A 17,186-nucleotide genomic window follows, 5' to 3' on the forward strand; every position below is an offset into this window, starting at 1 on the left:
TGTGAACAAAAGTCATATGTGTCGTTTTTTCGTGCTGATCAGGTGGGCCACTAGTATTTCAAACAATAAACAATTAGACAAATTTTCAGTTCCGGAACTATCCGATGCGATTTCCTTTAAATAATGTCGTTATATTTCACATGTTACCTATTACCTTATCTTAACGTCAGGCATCTGTCTGCACGTGCACAACCAGACGGTGTATTTAGGATTTTCTATAAACACAGGTCATACTCAAAGGGTTGACACCACTAAATGCAATCATTGTCATATTGTTTCCTTTTGTTGTATTTTAATCAGCATGACATATAAATTGACAATACGAATACTAAATATTTAGACTGAAAAATAAAGGGTAGGTACAATTTCCAATTTGTCAGCCGATATGACATAAAAACGGCAAATCGAAGAATTCAACTTTGTTTATAACTAGTACAGGACAATGCTGTTGATTTTGAATAAAAATGACACCTAACATCCAGGTATTCCAAAATCAATCCGAATTCCAATAGCAAACAATATTATTCGGAAGACTCCATATACATACTATACGAACTTTATTGTAATTTCGCGGATAGAACAAAATCGCCAAAATAAATTCCGCCAATTTAAAAGTGTACATGCAAAGGTAATGTAAAAAATGTTGAATCCGCCAAAATAATAACCGCCAAAATTTTTCGTATACCTTATTCAATGAAAATCGCGAAATTTTACACCCGCGAAAATAACCCGCTATACGGTATTACAAAATATTGATCACATGATACTAGTATTACTAGACTTGCAATTGCTTTACATCAAATAGTCGTGTCTATTCAAAATTACTCCATTCCAGCACCTTTTTTTTTCGTAAGGATGTTCTTGTCAGTTTTCGAACTCGATGTGTAAAAAAAAATAATATATATATATATATAAATGATAATATCTAGCTTATTTTTTTAATAATGACATAAAGTTCCGGAGATCTTAAATGTAACTTTTCCCTGACTGTACAATCGATTGATCAACTAACGTTACTATATTCCAACAGTCGTATACTCCATTGCTTCCTCGGTGGACGGATTTGGTGATATTTCTTTCGATTTTTCTGAAACATAAACAAAATCTAAGATTGGATTCGGACATGATTGCAATCTGATATTTCCCTTTACTGCTGTTCGTTAGTGTATAAATATAAAAGTATTCCGATAGAGGTCATATACGGGGACCTTTCTACATCCAATCAAATATTTGCATTCTATAAATTTTTGTAGGTTTAGTATCAGGATATAGTCAGTAAGTAATATGTTTACGATAGCCATTTAATAGAATTGTTTCGATTTATCCACTTATAAAATCATGTATGTTTTGTTTTTAAATTATTTTTACATGTTTCATGTGTTGAAATATTTTTTACAATTTAATCATAACACTGTCGGTATTTTGATCCGCTTGTGGTAAGCTATCTTTGTGGTTAAAATTATGAAACGTCTTCAATTTCGTTCATTTTTGTTATATATACAAGATCTTTAAAAAAAAGTTTTACTCGTTTGAATTGTTTAACATTGTCATATATGAGCCTTTTATAGTTGCCTATGCGGTATAGAATTTGCTCATTGTTGAAGGCCGTACGGTGACCTATAGTTGTTAATGTCTGTGTCATTTTGGTCTCCTGTGCACAGTTGTCTCATTGGCAATCATACCACATCTTTGTTGTTATATTCGAGTGTCACTCAAATTAATTGGATAATAAAGAAATTCATAGAAATGGTTACCAGAATAGGAAACCTGATTGAATGACACTCACTTTTTTTACACCGTTGTAATATAAGCATTTCAAACATGTTCTTTCAATTCCTCACAAATATCTTAGACAAAAATTAATACTTCAGAAGAAATTCAATGTCTTTTTTATATGAATAACATTTCCATGGGGCATTACTAATTACAATATTTGTGCAGCAAAGTTGAAAGTGTCAAAGACATTTGATGATATAAACCTATGATATAAATTTCATAAAAATCGGGCATAAATTGTTACATGAGAGCAATTGTGCATATGATATCAGAGGCATATTTCTTTTACAAATAATTCATCCGTAATGACGGGTGCCACACGTAGAGCAAGATCTGCGATGCTGACCCTTGCAGAGTATTTAAGATTAAAAGCTGTGGCTGGGGTTTTTTCTGTTGACTGTTTTCTTAGCAGTTTTTTGTGGATTTGGTTTGGTTTTTTCTTGTCTTTAGTCGATTTGTTTTTCAACGTATGTGTTTTAGATATCTGCTCGGTATCTCCCACCTCTTGTTTGCAAGGGAGGGTAAAACAGACGCAAGAAATTCTCCATTAGCTGGTGTTCATGTGTATTTATGTACCTTCTGAACTTGACCCATAAGGATAGTCGTCTGATGAAGATGGAGGGGAACTCTCTAAAATATTAACAAAAACAAACATACACCAATAATATATTCATATAATTTCAAATATTTTTTTTTTGTTTCCCACGATAAAAGATATGTGAGAGTGAACAAGTTTAATGTCAAGAAATAACAAATAAAGATTTATGCCTTGAAATTATTGATGAAAAGGTTCCTTGTTCAATGATATTAAACTACCGACACACAGTAAATGGCTACATAAGAGATGTAAAATTTGGCTTACTCGCTACAAATCATCATTAGGAATCTATTGACCTTTTAGTATATCTTACTCGATAGGAACAGACAACAATTTGGACGAAAATGATAGTTGAACAATAATGTAACATCGTCAAATAGGATGTGTAAACATGGACAGCACAATATTTTAAAGCTGCAGACTAAATATATTATCAAACATTTTCAAAGAGGTAAATAAAACTACTTTTTTATCGTTCGGACTTATGGAGTCAAGCGGTTACTGGACCTGATTAAGCATTCAACGGCACAAGTAAAACTACACACATGTATATTTATTTTCAAGCTCTGAAGGCAGCTGTGTCGTTTATCTGTTAACTTATTACCCTATTAAACACCCCTAGATACTTGGTTTTTTTTTTGTAATGCTTGGTTGCTGTGTCATTACAACATAACTACAATGGCAACATACTTCAAAAACTTACTATAAAGAGGTGTGGTCTAAACGATGCAAACTAACTTTCATTTTCACGCTCAATGTTTAGATCAAGCTGTGTTACGGTGCAGAAATTTAGAAAACTCTAATAATAAGAATTACTGTAGGTCCAGCGATGAATAGTTTAAACGAGGACAATTAAAGTATAAATGCAATAAATTTCATTCTGGCCACAACACATAATGACAAAACGATCACAATAGATTGCACCAGTTTTACTTATTAATTCGAAAATGATAGTATATCCTGCAGAATGTATCAAATGCGTGGTACATAAGACTGCTAGCAGTCCTATGTTTTTGACATCAGAAATTATTGTTTACAAGTTTTCCATTTACTTTCTAATCATTTAATGCTAGATAGAAAAGTAAAACAACAAATAGTTGGTTAAGATTCGACGGTTGAAATAACATGCCAACCTGTTTTTTTCTGCAGTATACATGTCAATATGAATTCTTTCATCAAAACTTACTGCTATTCATCGTTTCCATTTCTTCTGATATGTCAGAGTCTGATATAGGCCTTGTTGTACCAACCATAGTGAATATACGCTCCATTACCACTATGTTATCATCCGTTCTAACTATAGAAAAACAAAAGTGATGGCAAGTTTTATTATGTTCAGCATCATGTTATGTTAGATAAAGCTTGAAGACGGGCACTATGAGGAAGGATATCAAAGACTTATATTTCTAGGAATGTTGCATTATATACACTATGTTATAATCCATTCTAACTATTGAAAAAGAAACGTGATGGCAAGATTTATTATGTTAAGCATCATGTTATGTTAGGTAAAGCTGGAAGACGGTCACTAAGAGGAAGGAGGAAAAGAGGAAAGATTTATATTTGTAGGTATGTTGCATTTCATACATTTGAAACCCTTTTCGAGTCGTTTGTTGTACCAGTCATTGACTATTTCGCAGGTGTTTTGGGATATTAGACATACCATTTCATAAATTGAAGCTGTACAACACTGTGCTGTTACATACTGTTGGAATTACACATATTGTTTCTTCTGAACTGTAAACTATTTTGGTTCCAGCTTACTTTAAGACGTTGGATTTGTCTGTCAATAAGATGATATCGCCTTGTCAAATTGGACAATTATAGACTCAAGAAAAGGAACAGAAACGTCAAGAAAAAAGAACGATCAGATATGGCACGATATCGATGAGGTATACTACATTTAAGCATTTAAACTGGCAGGTTTAAAAATGAGACTTCTGGCGAGCGCTGTTGTACCTTGTGCGGTGTAGGATCTGTCGAAAATGATAAACATTTCTTGCTGTACTGTAAAGCTTACAATAATTTAAGATACTTGTTATGTGAATCAGTGAACCTTGATAGTAATTGTATTCATAATAGAACATTTGCTTTTTTGAAAACACTTCATCAAAGACAAACTGCGAAATGGTTTAATTTGTTTTTCTGTAAAATTAATGAACTTATTTACTAGTAACAATCTCACTTCGTTAATTGAAAGTATGAACCTTAAGTTCAAAGTGACTTATAGGTCCAACGGGCCGAGTGTGATAAGAATAACTTGTTGTTTTTTTATGTAATATTATTTATGCTACACATGTCACTATGCAGAATGACCTACTTACTACTTACTTTATCAGTATAGAAATATTCCCTGAAAAATTAAAACGGTCATTTTTTTCTTTAAATGTTCTTTTAAAGCTTGCTGTTCGGTGTGAGCCTATGCTCTGTGTTGAAGACCGTACCTTGACCTGTAATGGTTTACTTTTATTAATAAATTGTGACTTGGTAGGATAGTTGTTTCATTGGCACTCATACCACTATTTCCTATATTCATTTATTTATAATCAGAACTGATTGTTATCATTATCATTTTTAATACGATAAATCAGTTTGTATAGACTTAAGATTTCAGATATGTATAGAATTAATGCATTAAAGACACAGTGTGATACTATCCCGGGCAAATAGTTGGTGTAACTGGCAAAATGTATCATTATGTATACTTTTTTGAATCACGTCATGTGGTGTGCATAAATTAGGGGCGAGGCCTTTTAGCAGATCAGCTAAGCAAATTAGCCGAAAAGGTAGCGTATCTTCTCCAGTGTTAATATCCTTAATGCACCACAAAGTGACGAACATAATAATATTGAGTGAAGAAATCAACGCGTAGTGACATTGAAAATTTTGCAATATTTAACAAGAAATTGAGCATAACTATTTGTGTTTATTTTAGGAAGAGTGAACTACAAAACAAAAGCGTAAAACTATTATTCAATGTTTGAAAAGAACATTTGAGTGAAAATGAGATCATATTTAATCATCCATGAACTCAAGATAGGAAACGACGAAAAGCATCTGAAAACGACAATTCATATACTTCCTCTATAATTACCAAATTTTTTGGCACGTGCAGAGGTTTCTTCTATAACCATTTCTGCTTCTTCTGTAGAACTTATTGTTTTCGGATCATCTCCTCTAAATCTATTCAAAAGCTCGTCTTCTATCCCTTTACATCTCCTGGAGAGCTAAAATACAGCAAGGCATGCAATTGATTGAAAATTTTGAAATGAACACAACAGAAGGAAAACAAATCTTATGTTTCAAAACTAGAGATTCTAAAGAGCCTGTGTCGCTCATCTTGGTCTATTGCATATTAAACAAAGGACACAGAAGGATTCATGACAACATTGTGTTTTTTAGTTGATGATGTGTTTGTATATCTTACTTTACTGGACAATCTTGCTGCTTACAGATATCTCTACCTATAATACACTTTGCCCAGAAGTGATATTGAAAAATATTTTGTAAAAATTTACAAAATTTATAAGATTTATGAAAATTGTTCAAAATTGACTATAAAGGGCAGTAACTCCTTAAGGAGTCAATTGACTACTTTGGTCATGTTGAGTTATTTGTTGCTCTTACTTTCCTTTACATTATTGCTGTTTACAGTTTATCTCTTTCTATAATAATATTCAAGATAATACCCAAAAGCTGAAAATTTTTCTTTTTCTTTCAATTTAGGGGCGGCAACCCAATAACAAGTTGCCGATAGATCTTCACCTATGAAGAATTTTATTAACAGCAGACTTGCTCTAGATGCTTTGGTTTTAGAGATATGAGCCAGAAACTGCATTTTACCCTATGTACTAATTTTAGCCATGTCGGCCATCTTGGTTCGAGGGCGGGGTCATCGGACACATTTGTTAAACTAGATACCCTAATGATGATTGTGGACAAGTTTGGTTATATTTGTCTTAGTAGTTTCAGAGGAGAAGATTTTTGTAAAAGATATTCCTTGAAATTACCAATTTAGGATCAGCAACCCAACAACGGGTTCTCTGATCCATCTGAAAATTTCAGAGCAGTTAGATTTTGACCTTAAAATTTTTTACTACATGTGAAATTTGCTCTAAATGCTTTGGTTTCAGAGATATAAGACAAAATCTACATGTTACCCCTATTTTCTATTTTTAGCCATGGCGGCGATCTCGGTTAGTTGGCCGGGTCACCGGACACAATTTTTGAACTAGATACCCCATTGATGATTGTGGCCAAGTTTGGTTTAATTTGGCCCAGAAGTGTCAGAGGAAAAGATATTTGTAAAAGTTAACGACGACGGACGACGGACGACAGACGATGGACGCCAAGTGATGAAAAAAGCTCACACCCTGGGCCAGGTGAGCTAAAAAACGCATTACAAAATAGCAAAAAAGTAAAAGACACTGCATTTGATTTTAAAAGACCAACAGTTTTGCCTTTGAACTTTTTTTAAAAACCCGGGGGGTTATACACTCACTTTCGTCATTTAAAAAGATATTCTATTTTAAGTTTAAAGAAGGAAATAACTTTTCACTTGACGATTTGGTTTCATCCACCACATTTTGAAAATAAGGTTGCCTGCTTAAGATTAAATGTCCAATTTGGTAAGTGAATCGTACTGCAACCTAGCTACTCTCAGTGCATTATATTTTGTTCTGAAAATGTTTACAATTTTTCCAGACAATAGATGTCACTTATATTACATTCTTGTAATGATACAGTGTTTGTTGATAGAAAATGTGAAAAAAATGATGTAATTTCTCTCATTCACAAATAATAAAATAGTAGCAATATAAGATTTCTGATTAAGCAACGCTCACACAAATATGTGAAACATAAGGTAAAAATATGATAAATAACATGAATTATTTCAAAATGAACAGTTGCCAAATGATACAAGTAAAAGTGTATTACAATACGTTTAAAAGGGGGTGGAAAAGGGGAGTACTGAACACGGAAAAACGTGAAATAAACATCGCAAAAACGTAGCACGAAAAATAAAAATCGGGAAATCGAAGCACGAGAAATAAAATTGTAAATTTTAAGAAAAAAAGGTACCAGAAGTTATTACTCAGTCATTCTTGGAGATCATGTAGACATTGTTAATGGACATCAAGACCTTGTGGTCACCTTTTAGCGTATGCTACTTGCATCTGATTTGATAAAAATATTAGTATTATGGACTTTATTACATGTATACCATACATATACAATAGAAAGTAGAATGGTAACAATATACATCAATTTCTATCATATTACACAAGTTTCAAAAGGTACTATAACTCACTGACTTTGAGTTAGTTCCAATTTACTTTTAATCAAATGTGGAACAATGCAAGAACGAGAAATTAAGAGCACCGACATGAAACACGGAAAATAAAAAAGGGGAAATACGAAGCACGCACATCGAACCAAACACGAGAAATGGAGAAATAAATCACCAAAACACGAAAACACGTGAAATAAAAAGGCCGAAAACGTTGCACGAAAATAACCCTTTACCACCCTCTTAAAATGTTTATGTTTCTTACAAAAAAATGTCTACATATTTGTTTTAACAATGTTTTAAGATAACATGACTGCTAACTGATACTTTTTTGGATACAATACAATCAGGTGTTCTAGAACTCACTTTTAAATAAAAACGTTTTACAAATTCAAGTTGTCGAATCCTAAAACCTTACAATATATTAGGTTGTACCATTGTATATATACCTCCTGTGTCGAATGACTATATTTATAAAACACCACAATTGTTAAAACTTTCATAAAGTTTTGTTTTAGGGTTTAGTTAATTTAACAGCATTACAGTTTTATTGACACATATTAATTTGTGTATGTATGACAAAAGGAAATGTAAAAATATACATGTGTGTACGAATGATAATAAGTTTTTTAATAAATGCTTACACTTGTGATTCTTTCTGACATCGTTCGAAGGTCATCTTTCTTATTCTGATGTCCCCTCCTATTGTCAGTAATTTCTTTTGCTGAGCCAAAATCTATTATACGAACTATAATTCTATCATTATCTTTCTGCAACAGAATGTTCGCACCTGCAAAAAATATGTTAAATTCTGCAAAGATGTAACAAGTGACAACGGATATGGTCCAATTTGCGTGTTTTCCTTGATTATGACATTATCGAATGAAACTGATCACTGAAATAGTATTATCAGCAATACGGAAGAAAATGTTTTTTTTTCCGAGCATCATAATTCAACAATATTTTTCGTCTTTGTTGGGATAGGCATGGTTAGTCTCAAATATCTAGTATGTTATATTTTGTACACTCAATAATATATTTGTTGATTTTCATATTTTACCAACGGATGTAAGTTTCTCTTTGACTTATTAGTTTTTAAATGTTCATTTAGCATAGTCCACATCTATTGGCAGTACTGGGCAGCTGCTCTGAGATGTATGGGATAACACTGACACTTATTGATATATTGATTGAAATAAAGATTACAATAGGTAGGCATGTAAACTTATTCATATAACATTTAAACGTTGTTCTACGACTGCCAATGAGACAACTCTTCAAAAAAGACCTCAATAAGGCAAATGTAAATTAGTTCAAACGAGAAAACTAGCTGCCTAATTTATGTACTTAATAAAGATCACAAAAAATATATTACACATCAACAAAAAGTATAATCATAAAAAAAGACTGAACTCATGGGAAAATTATATATGGATGGTTCCTATTCAAATGACAAAATCAAAAGCAGAAATTCATCAAACGAATGTATAACAACTGTCATATTCCTGACTTGAAACAGACATATAAATGGTGCATTGAACCTTGTTTAATAGCTAGCTAGACCTCTCAATAGTATGACAGTCGCATAAAATCAATTTATTATGATAACGACGAAGGAACAAAGCAAACAGAAATAATAGGTTCACATGTAAAAAGTAGGAGTACATCAGTCACCATTGTGTTATAGTCTTAATCACTATATATAAATTAGAACAACTAACAAAGTAAAACAATGAGGCATATAAACAAAACATATTAGCAAAAACAAAAGACAAGAATACAAAAATTAACCAAAGCACAATTACACAATGATGTATAAGTACCGAGCCATGTCAAATGGATTTTATAAAACAAAAAGACTTAATAGTTAAAGTAATACTTCACAGAGACAAATTTAAAATCATATTATAATACGTTATTTAGATGACAAACAATGTCAGTACCTTGAATCTATACTTAAAGATTATCGTATACTATTTGTGAAGTTGATACTGAATATTTATTAACGAGGTATTGGTTTCTTCCGATAACCTTTTTTTATATATACAGGACGAGACATTCGTTGAAATACCCCTGGTTAATCAACTTTTAGAGTCTAACTAAATAATTGTGTTAATTTCTTAATGCGGCGTGGAAGTTAGATCACAAGTAATCATTGCATAGCAGTTGTAATTATGTGCTGATTATGACCATATTGTGTTGTTCTCTGTCTGCTCACTGTCATTATTGTAATTGTATATTATGTTATTTTGCTATAGCATTATGTATGCTTCTGCAATAAAATATATTCATTCTTTCATTCAACTTTCTGCTCAGACACTGGTGAAGTTTTACCGGGTCTGAGTAGCAATTTTCTTGATTCAAAGTCAAATGCCTGCCATCTATTTGTTAAAGACCCTTAGATATTTGTTATGTACCAGTTTGAACGTCTATTTCTCTTAACATTACAGTTAAACATTCAAAAATTCAAAAGATAATTTCTAAAAACCCTTACTTGGTTTTAGAGCAGAAACAAGCACAATCAAAGATTTTTAAATGTAGATCAAGAGCGTGTGGCTTTAATGTATGCCTGACACCAGCATAACGTTAAGATGAAACAGTGAATTATTGCAGATAACTTCAATCACATGTCAAAAAAACCTCTTCGTCATGTCAATCAGTAAGGATAAACCGAACAATTCGAACAAATTGGTTTGTCGATATCAGTTTGGTTACAAATGCCATGAGTTGCAAAGAATAACACTACGTTTAGATATAAATCTGTTCGTCTCATCCGAGAGGGTCAATGTCCGAAGCGTATCATATGTACAATTTATAATTCCAGATATCTTTTAGAAATCAGTAGTATAGTAGAGAAACAAATAAATATAAATACAAAACACATAAACATAAACAGCTTAATAGCAAAATTTAGGGTCCAAAAATATATCCTGTATATTACATTATTTTATGTGCAATTCTCAGATTTCTGAATAAGGAGTATGCAGCTAATAAAATGACAGTTATAGACAAATGTTTACAAACCATGTAAGTCGCAATGACTCCAGCCCTTTGAGTGAACTTCGTTGACGGCTATCAACAGGATATTAATAATATAATATACAAAACTTTTGGCTAATCCCTTTTCTAGTATCCAGGGCATGTGCTTATTGATAACATAGTTTAGGCTTACTTCTGAAAAGAAAGTGTAATCATTACTACCTTAAATCCAAACTCTTTTTCCATCCTTGTGACACAACTTTATTGAATATTTTGATATTAAGTTTAAGTTAGGTAAACAATCCTAGAAAAGTTCTGGAACATCCGTAACAAATGGCCCTAAATAAAACAATTTATTACCCATTCCGTATCAACTTTCTATGCTTCGACCTTAGTTTGTTTACTTTTTTTTATATACATTCATATTATAATCAAACAACATACGGGATAACAGCTGAACAGATTAAACATAAATGTAGTCAGTACTTATTATACGTTTAACAATAACTGAAGGACAATCTAACCATTACATATCTACTTTATATATTAATTTTTGAAATATCGTTACAAAATGGTCTGTTCAGATATAAAGTTTCTAAACAGTGCATTCCAAGAAAAAAAAATCAAAATGAGACAATAACTATCAAAAATAAATATTTTAAGGTACATCAATATCATTAATTTTACCTGTATGTGTACATATGCTTAAATATGGTTATCCTCGAGATCTTAATGAAAATAATATTGTTCGTGGGAAACGTTAACGAGACGAATTTATTTGTCAAGAATACATCACTATTGTACTATAAATTGACTACAAACAGTAGAAAATAGCACTAACAAGCTCACAAGAATCTATTTATTTTTACCAGCTTTTCATCAAAATGTGTAGCATGATTTCTCATCATAACAGTCCATCTCAATTTCACAATAATTGTTCAATTTATTATATTTAAAACGTATTGATTTTGTAATCCTGATTAAAAACTTACTGGGGACGATAAGTTCCATAAAAATCTCAATGTTTTCTTCTTCTTTAATACAATATATTTTTGGAGATGTGTTAGTATCCTGAACATCGAGACAAGCTATAACCTCGTTTACAGAGACGCGTTTTTTAATCTGCAATTATAAGAGAAAAGTTGTATTTACAAAAATCATTACCCATTTAGTACCTGATACCTTTTAGTGATTTACCTTTTTAATAGCTATTGTTTGTGTGTTGCCCTGTCTTGTATGTTCTCCAAATTATTTGTATTGTAATCCAGTCATGTTGTCATTTTAATGTTATATTTAACATTCTTAAAAAGTGGGAGGTTTAGCTAGCCACAATACCAGGTTCAACCCACTACATTTTTCTTAAAATATCCTGCACCAAGTCAGGATAATGGTCATTGTTATATTATAAAATTGAGAATGGAAATAGTTCGTTTCTGTGTATGTTGCATTTTAGTATTTCTGTAGTGTTGTTGTTCTCCTCTTATATTTGATGTGTTTCCCTCAGTTTAAGTTGGTAACCCGGATCTGTTTTTTCTTACTCGATTTATGAATTTCGAACAGCAGTATACTACTGTTGCCTTTATCTCGCATCAAATAAAAAAAGTAAACAAATCAAAATGTGAAAATTTCGACGTTTAATACAGATTTGGAACAAATTGAAAGTATATGATACTTTTTGCATCTCCAATTAACAACAAAAATGACAAATTTGTCACCGACTCGAATGTGTACAAACACAAAACGTTTCCTTTTAAATAAATGTATTTGTTGTCATTTGTCGCGACTGCGATTTCTGTCAAGAGATAATAGGCAGTCGACTAATGGTGAAAGTGTGACTGAATATTGTTTTTTTTAAATATCACCTCCTATACATACGTTTTAATTTATTATTAAGCATATGTGACTGGGCAATATAAGTTGACTAATCATACATTCTAATTCAAATTTATTCACAAACATATATATAAACCGATACTGTTATTGATATACATCAATTTCAACTCTCTGTCAACTACAAATTTGCAATAATACACGTTAAAATGGATGATCTCATTGTGATTAAAGATATAAACTAAGATATACGTAGATAAACGATGCCAACATTACTTTTTGAGTGATAATAATGAAATTTCAAGATTTTGTTACGTACACATTTACAAGCTATTTTCTTTCCAGTTTTGTCATGTTTGAACACAACACATTTGGAGTTCGATCCTTTCCAAGATTTTTCTGTACACACCATCTCTGCAATCGAAACCTGAAATTAAAATGTTTCACATTCTTGCTTTTATATATATAATCTTTATAATTATTTCAGTCATGACAAGGCATTATTTGAAAAATAATGTTACTGCCGGTCTTACCATATTATTATACCCGAATCAACCCATTGGATGGATAAAGGATGAAATAAGACGATATGAATTTGAATAATTTTATAGTTAGAATAACGTATTGTAATCATTGAAAATAGACCATTTTAGTTATAATATATTTGTGAATAAGTACTGTTTACGACTTTAAAAAGATTTATTGTACGACAAGCTTCGTTATTATTAAAGGGTCGATAATTTACACACTAGTGGGTTTTTAAGCGTTAATCTCTGTCTTGTGACCTTGTTTCCCCTTTTTTAATTGTATTTTATGTTGAAATCAAACATTGCAGTAACGAATAATTCGAAAAAGTGTCCATTATTATCAACAAAGAAATCTACTAAAAGACTTAATATTCCTGATTTGCCAATGTTTCAATTAATAGGCCCCAAGCTCAGCTCATTAACAATATAAACTATAAAATATACACGGTTAGGAAAGGGTTATGATAATGCTAACATGTTTAACCCCGACATAGTCTGTATGTATGTGTCTGTCCCAAGTCCGCAGCCTGTCATTCAGTGGTTGTCGTTTGTTTATGTGTTACATTTTATTTTTTTTATTTACATAAATAAGGCCGTTAGTTTTCTCGTTTGAATTGTTTTACATTGTTATTTTGGGGCTTTTCATAGTTGACTCTACAGTATTGGCTTTGCTCATTGTTGAAGGCTGTACGGTGACCTATAGTTGTTAGTTTCTATGTAATGTTGGTCTTTTGTGAAGAGTTGTTTCATAGGCAATCATACCACATCTTTTTTCTTATATTTTATATAAACTCATCATAGACATTAGGATACAAATGGTGTTGTTTTAATAGACAAAAGACTAAAAATCCATCAACTGCAAAATGTGTTCCATTTCCAAGCTTGGTTTTTTATTGTTACCATGTAAGATAGATATTTGTTTAAATACAATTAATATACAAATTTTGCAGCAGTCAAACCTGTCATTTTTTCATATAGTTTATGTATACAAATGTTTAATATTTATAGAAACTTACTGAATACTCTCCCCGAATATTCAGTGGTTAACTTAACATTTATACTTGATGGAATATTGTACATTTTAAATGGTTAAATAGCATTAAGTGCAATAAAGAATCTAAACGTGAAATAGCCCAAACTTTTACACATTGTGACTTAGTTGGAGATTTGTCTCATTGACACACAAACCAAATCTTCTTAGATCTAGGTAGAAAAGTAAAAGTGGGACAACTTGACCTTTTCGACTAATAGAACAGTTATCAAAGGTACCAGGATTATAATTCAATACACCAGACGCATAAAACTCATCAGTGACGCTCAGATCAAAATGGTTATCAAGCTAAACAAGTACAAAGTTGAAGAGCATTGAGGACCTAAAAGGTCCAAAAAGTTGTGCCAATTACGGCTAAGGCAAATTTACCAATGTCTATCAAAGAAAATAATAATTTATATATCTGTTTAATAATAATTGATGTCCGGGTATCGGATGTGTTTTATTGAGCAGGAGCATAGTCAAGATTCGAATAAGGTTTTTTATGATTTAGTAATAATTGATTGTCCTTCTTACAGAAATAATCACAAACATTGAGAGCTATATAATTAGTTATCAAAGGTACCCGGCTTAAATTTAATACGCCAGACGCGCGTTTCATCAGTGAAGCTCAGATCAAAATCGAATAGGACTCTTCAGTGAAGCTCTGATCAAAATCTTTTGAAAGCCAAACAAGAGCATTGATGACCCAAAATTGTAAAACAAAATTGTGCCAAATACGGCTAAGGTTATATAAACTAGATCACCCCAAGTATTCATCTGATGTAGAAATAATGTAACACAAAAGAAACATATTTATACAATTAAAAAGTTGACTCACCTCTGTTTCTTTCTTATCAATAAAAAGTTCCCCACTAAAGTTAAATAAATGAATTAATAAACAATTATATAGTTCAATATCTAATTTAAGTACAATAAAAATCAGAAAAAGTTCTTTTTGATAGCAAATATAACCTATTCAAAGTTCTTTTTAAGGAGAGATAATTGTACATTTTTAATTGATGTATTCTGAAATACAAAGCAATACTAATAGGAAGTCATATTATTTTAATTGTTATGAATATGGACATACATGTTTGAGATTATCTCCACGTTTCTGTCAAGAAATAATTTAAATTTTCATGTAACGCAGACTTTATATATAGCACAATAGAATAGAATCGACAATGGAAATGGGAAAGATTTCAAAGAGCCCAAAGAGCCATCACGAATTGGTTGACCGTTATGGAATAACTGTTTCACATATGATATAGGATATGTTCCTGACGTCGTAACTTCAGTCCCCTTCCCTTTCATGAATGTGGCCTACCGAAGTAGACTATTAACCGGATTTGTTATAACATGGGCAACACGACGGTTGCCACATGTAGAGCAGCATCTGCTTACACTTCCGGAACATCTGAGATCAGCCCCAGTTTTTGGTGGGGTTCGTGTTGATTATTCTTTAGTTTTCTATGTTGTGTTATGTGTACTATTGTTTGTCTGTGTGTCCTTTTAATTTTTAGCCATGACGTTGTCAGTTTATTTTCGATTTATGAGTTTGACTGTCCCTCTGGTATCTTTCGTTCCTCTTTTATGTCCAGCAATGAGTCTTTAATACAGCGAGAACATTTCGAATTCGAAGTCGGGCGTCATCTGGCCCGTCAAACACACATATTTACTATATCATCTAAAATGGACGTCACACTAATCTCCGAAATCAAAATGCGGTAGGATTTTAAAACACGTTTTGAAAACTTTATTTTGTAGACGTACTTTAATGCTCTTCTTGTTTGGCCTTATAACTTTTTTAATTTGAGCGTCACTGATGAATCTCATGTAGACGAAATGCGCGTCTAACGTATTAAATTATACTCCTTGTATCTTTTATAACTTTTTAACATATCTATTTCCCTTTGTCCATTTAACTTGTAAATTAAAGAAAAACGTATACGTACGTTATTGTAAAATTGTGTGGGTGTCATTTTCCCATTTAGATAATGTCTAATAGTGTAAATCACGGAAATGAGATTTTCCACTTATACAATCTATATTTGAACATACGAAAATGCATTTTTATGCTTGGTGGTTGCGGAAATAGAATAACAAAATAAGCGAGTGCGGAGATTTAATTTCAATAAAATTAACGAAATGCAAACTTGGTTCGAAGGGTACACATGTATAATTTAAATGATCTCTACAGTTAGCAAAAAGTTATATCACGAAACAAATGAACTCCGGGGAAAAATTCGAAACGGAATGACACTGATCAAATGCCAAAATCAAAAACTCAAACACATCATACGAATGGACAAAAACTGTCATATTTCTGTATAGGCATTTTTTCATGTGGAATATGAAAAATGGTGAATTAAACCTTGTTTTATAGCTATCCAAACTCTCACTTTTATGATAGTCGTATAAAATTCCATTATTTTGACAACGATGCGTGAACAAAACAAACAGACTTAATAGGTATGAATGTCAAAAATAGGAGTACAACAGTCAACGTTGTGTTATTATCTTAATCACTATAAATTCAAACTGATATACAAATACACATTTATTATGACACATTAAAACACAATAGCGGGATGTATAAGTATAGAGCCACGTCATATGTAACCAAGAAACACAAAAAGGCATACAGAAAAAGCATTTTAGCAAAAGCGAGACAAGAATACAAAAGTTAATAAATTCTAGAAAAGTGCTTTATATCAAATCACTATATTTAATACATATGAGTAGACAATAACAATCAAAACCAAGAAGTAAAAAAGACTCACAAAACCAAAGGACATTTACATTAACAGTTATAGATAATAATTAAGAAACAACAGGAACTCCACTAAAAACCGGGAGTGAAACCTGGTGCTCCGGAAAGGTAAGCATTTCCTGCACCGTATATAGTATAGAAACTGTACTTCGGAAAGGGAAATTTATTTTTTTTTTCTTCAGAAATTAGTATTTGTTATTGATATTGCTACAATATTTGAACAACTTTATGTGATAGAACGACAGGTTGCGGCGGCATCTATTTTGCTAAACACAAATGACAAAACAAACTTTTCTCTTGAATATGAAAAAAATTGGTCATAGTTTAAACATAAAAATTTGCAATAGCATATCAAATGTTTATATTCAAACTATGGTTAT

At 31.6% G+C, this 17,186-nt stretch overlaps 1 protein-coding gene and 1 long non-coding RNA gene across 2 annotated transcripts; both read right to left on the bottom strand.

The window, feature by feature from the left end:
• Nucleotides 1-868: 868 nt before the first annotated feature.
• Nucleotides 869-10,835, bottom strand: LOC134690528 (uncharacterized). The gene is made up of 6 exons (XM_063550494.1): nucleotides 10,689-10,835; nucleotides 8,309-8,454; nucleotides 5,469-5,601; nucleotides 3,561-3,671; nucleotides 2,353-2,406; nucleotides 869-1,087 (listed from the first exon to the last, which is right to left on the bottom strand). Exons 1-6 carry the CDS (start codon nucleotides 10,804-10,806, stop codon nucleotides 1,017-1,019), a joined length of 633 nt encoding a protein of 210 aa, XP_063406564.1. The 5' UTR covers nucleotides 10,807-10,835; the 3' UTR covers nucleotides 869-1,016.
• An 806-nt stretch (nucleotides 10,836-11,641) lies between these two features.
• On the bottom strand, nucleotides 11,642-14,907 carry LOC134691152 (uncharacterized). The gene is made up of 3 exons (XR_010102101.1): nucleotides 14,872-14,907; nucleotides 12,793-12,900; nucleotides 11,642-11,765 (listed from the first exon to the last, which is right to left on the bottom strand). It is a non-coding gene; the product is annotated as an uncharacterized LOC134691152 (long non-coding RNA).
• Between the last annotated feature and the right edge of the window lie 2,279 nt (nucleotides 14,908-17,186).

This window comes from Mytilus trossulus, chromosome 11 (genome assembly GCF_036588685.1).
Source record: "Mytilus trossulus isolate FHL-02 chromosome 11, PNRI_Mtr1.1.1.hap1, whole genome shotgun sequence".
Taxonomy (NCBI): domain Eukaryota; kingdom Metazoa; phylum Mollusca; class Bivalvia; order Mytilida; family Mytilidae; genus Mytilus; species Mytilus trossulus.

What these genes read in the sequence shown, in the direction of transcription:
- LOC134690528 (XM_063550494.1), bottom strand. Translation starts at nt 10,806, where the DNA reads ATGCCCTGGATACTAGAAAAGGGATTAGCCAAAAGTTTTGTATATTAT. An exon ending in TGCACGTGCCAAAAAATTTG is followed by an intron (nt 3,672 to 5,468) that starts GTAATTATAGAG and finishes GTTTTTCTATAG; the next exon opens with TTAGAACGGATGATAACATA. An exon ending in TTATGGGTCAAGTTCAGAAG is followed by an intron (nt 1,088 to 2,352) that starts GTACATAAATAC and finishes TTTATGTTTCAG; the next exon opens with AAAAATCGAAAGAAATATCA.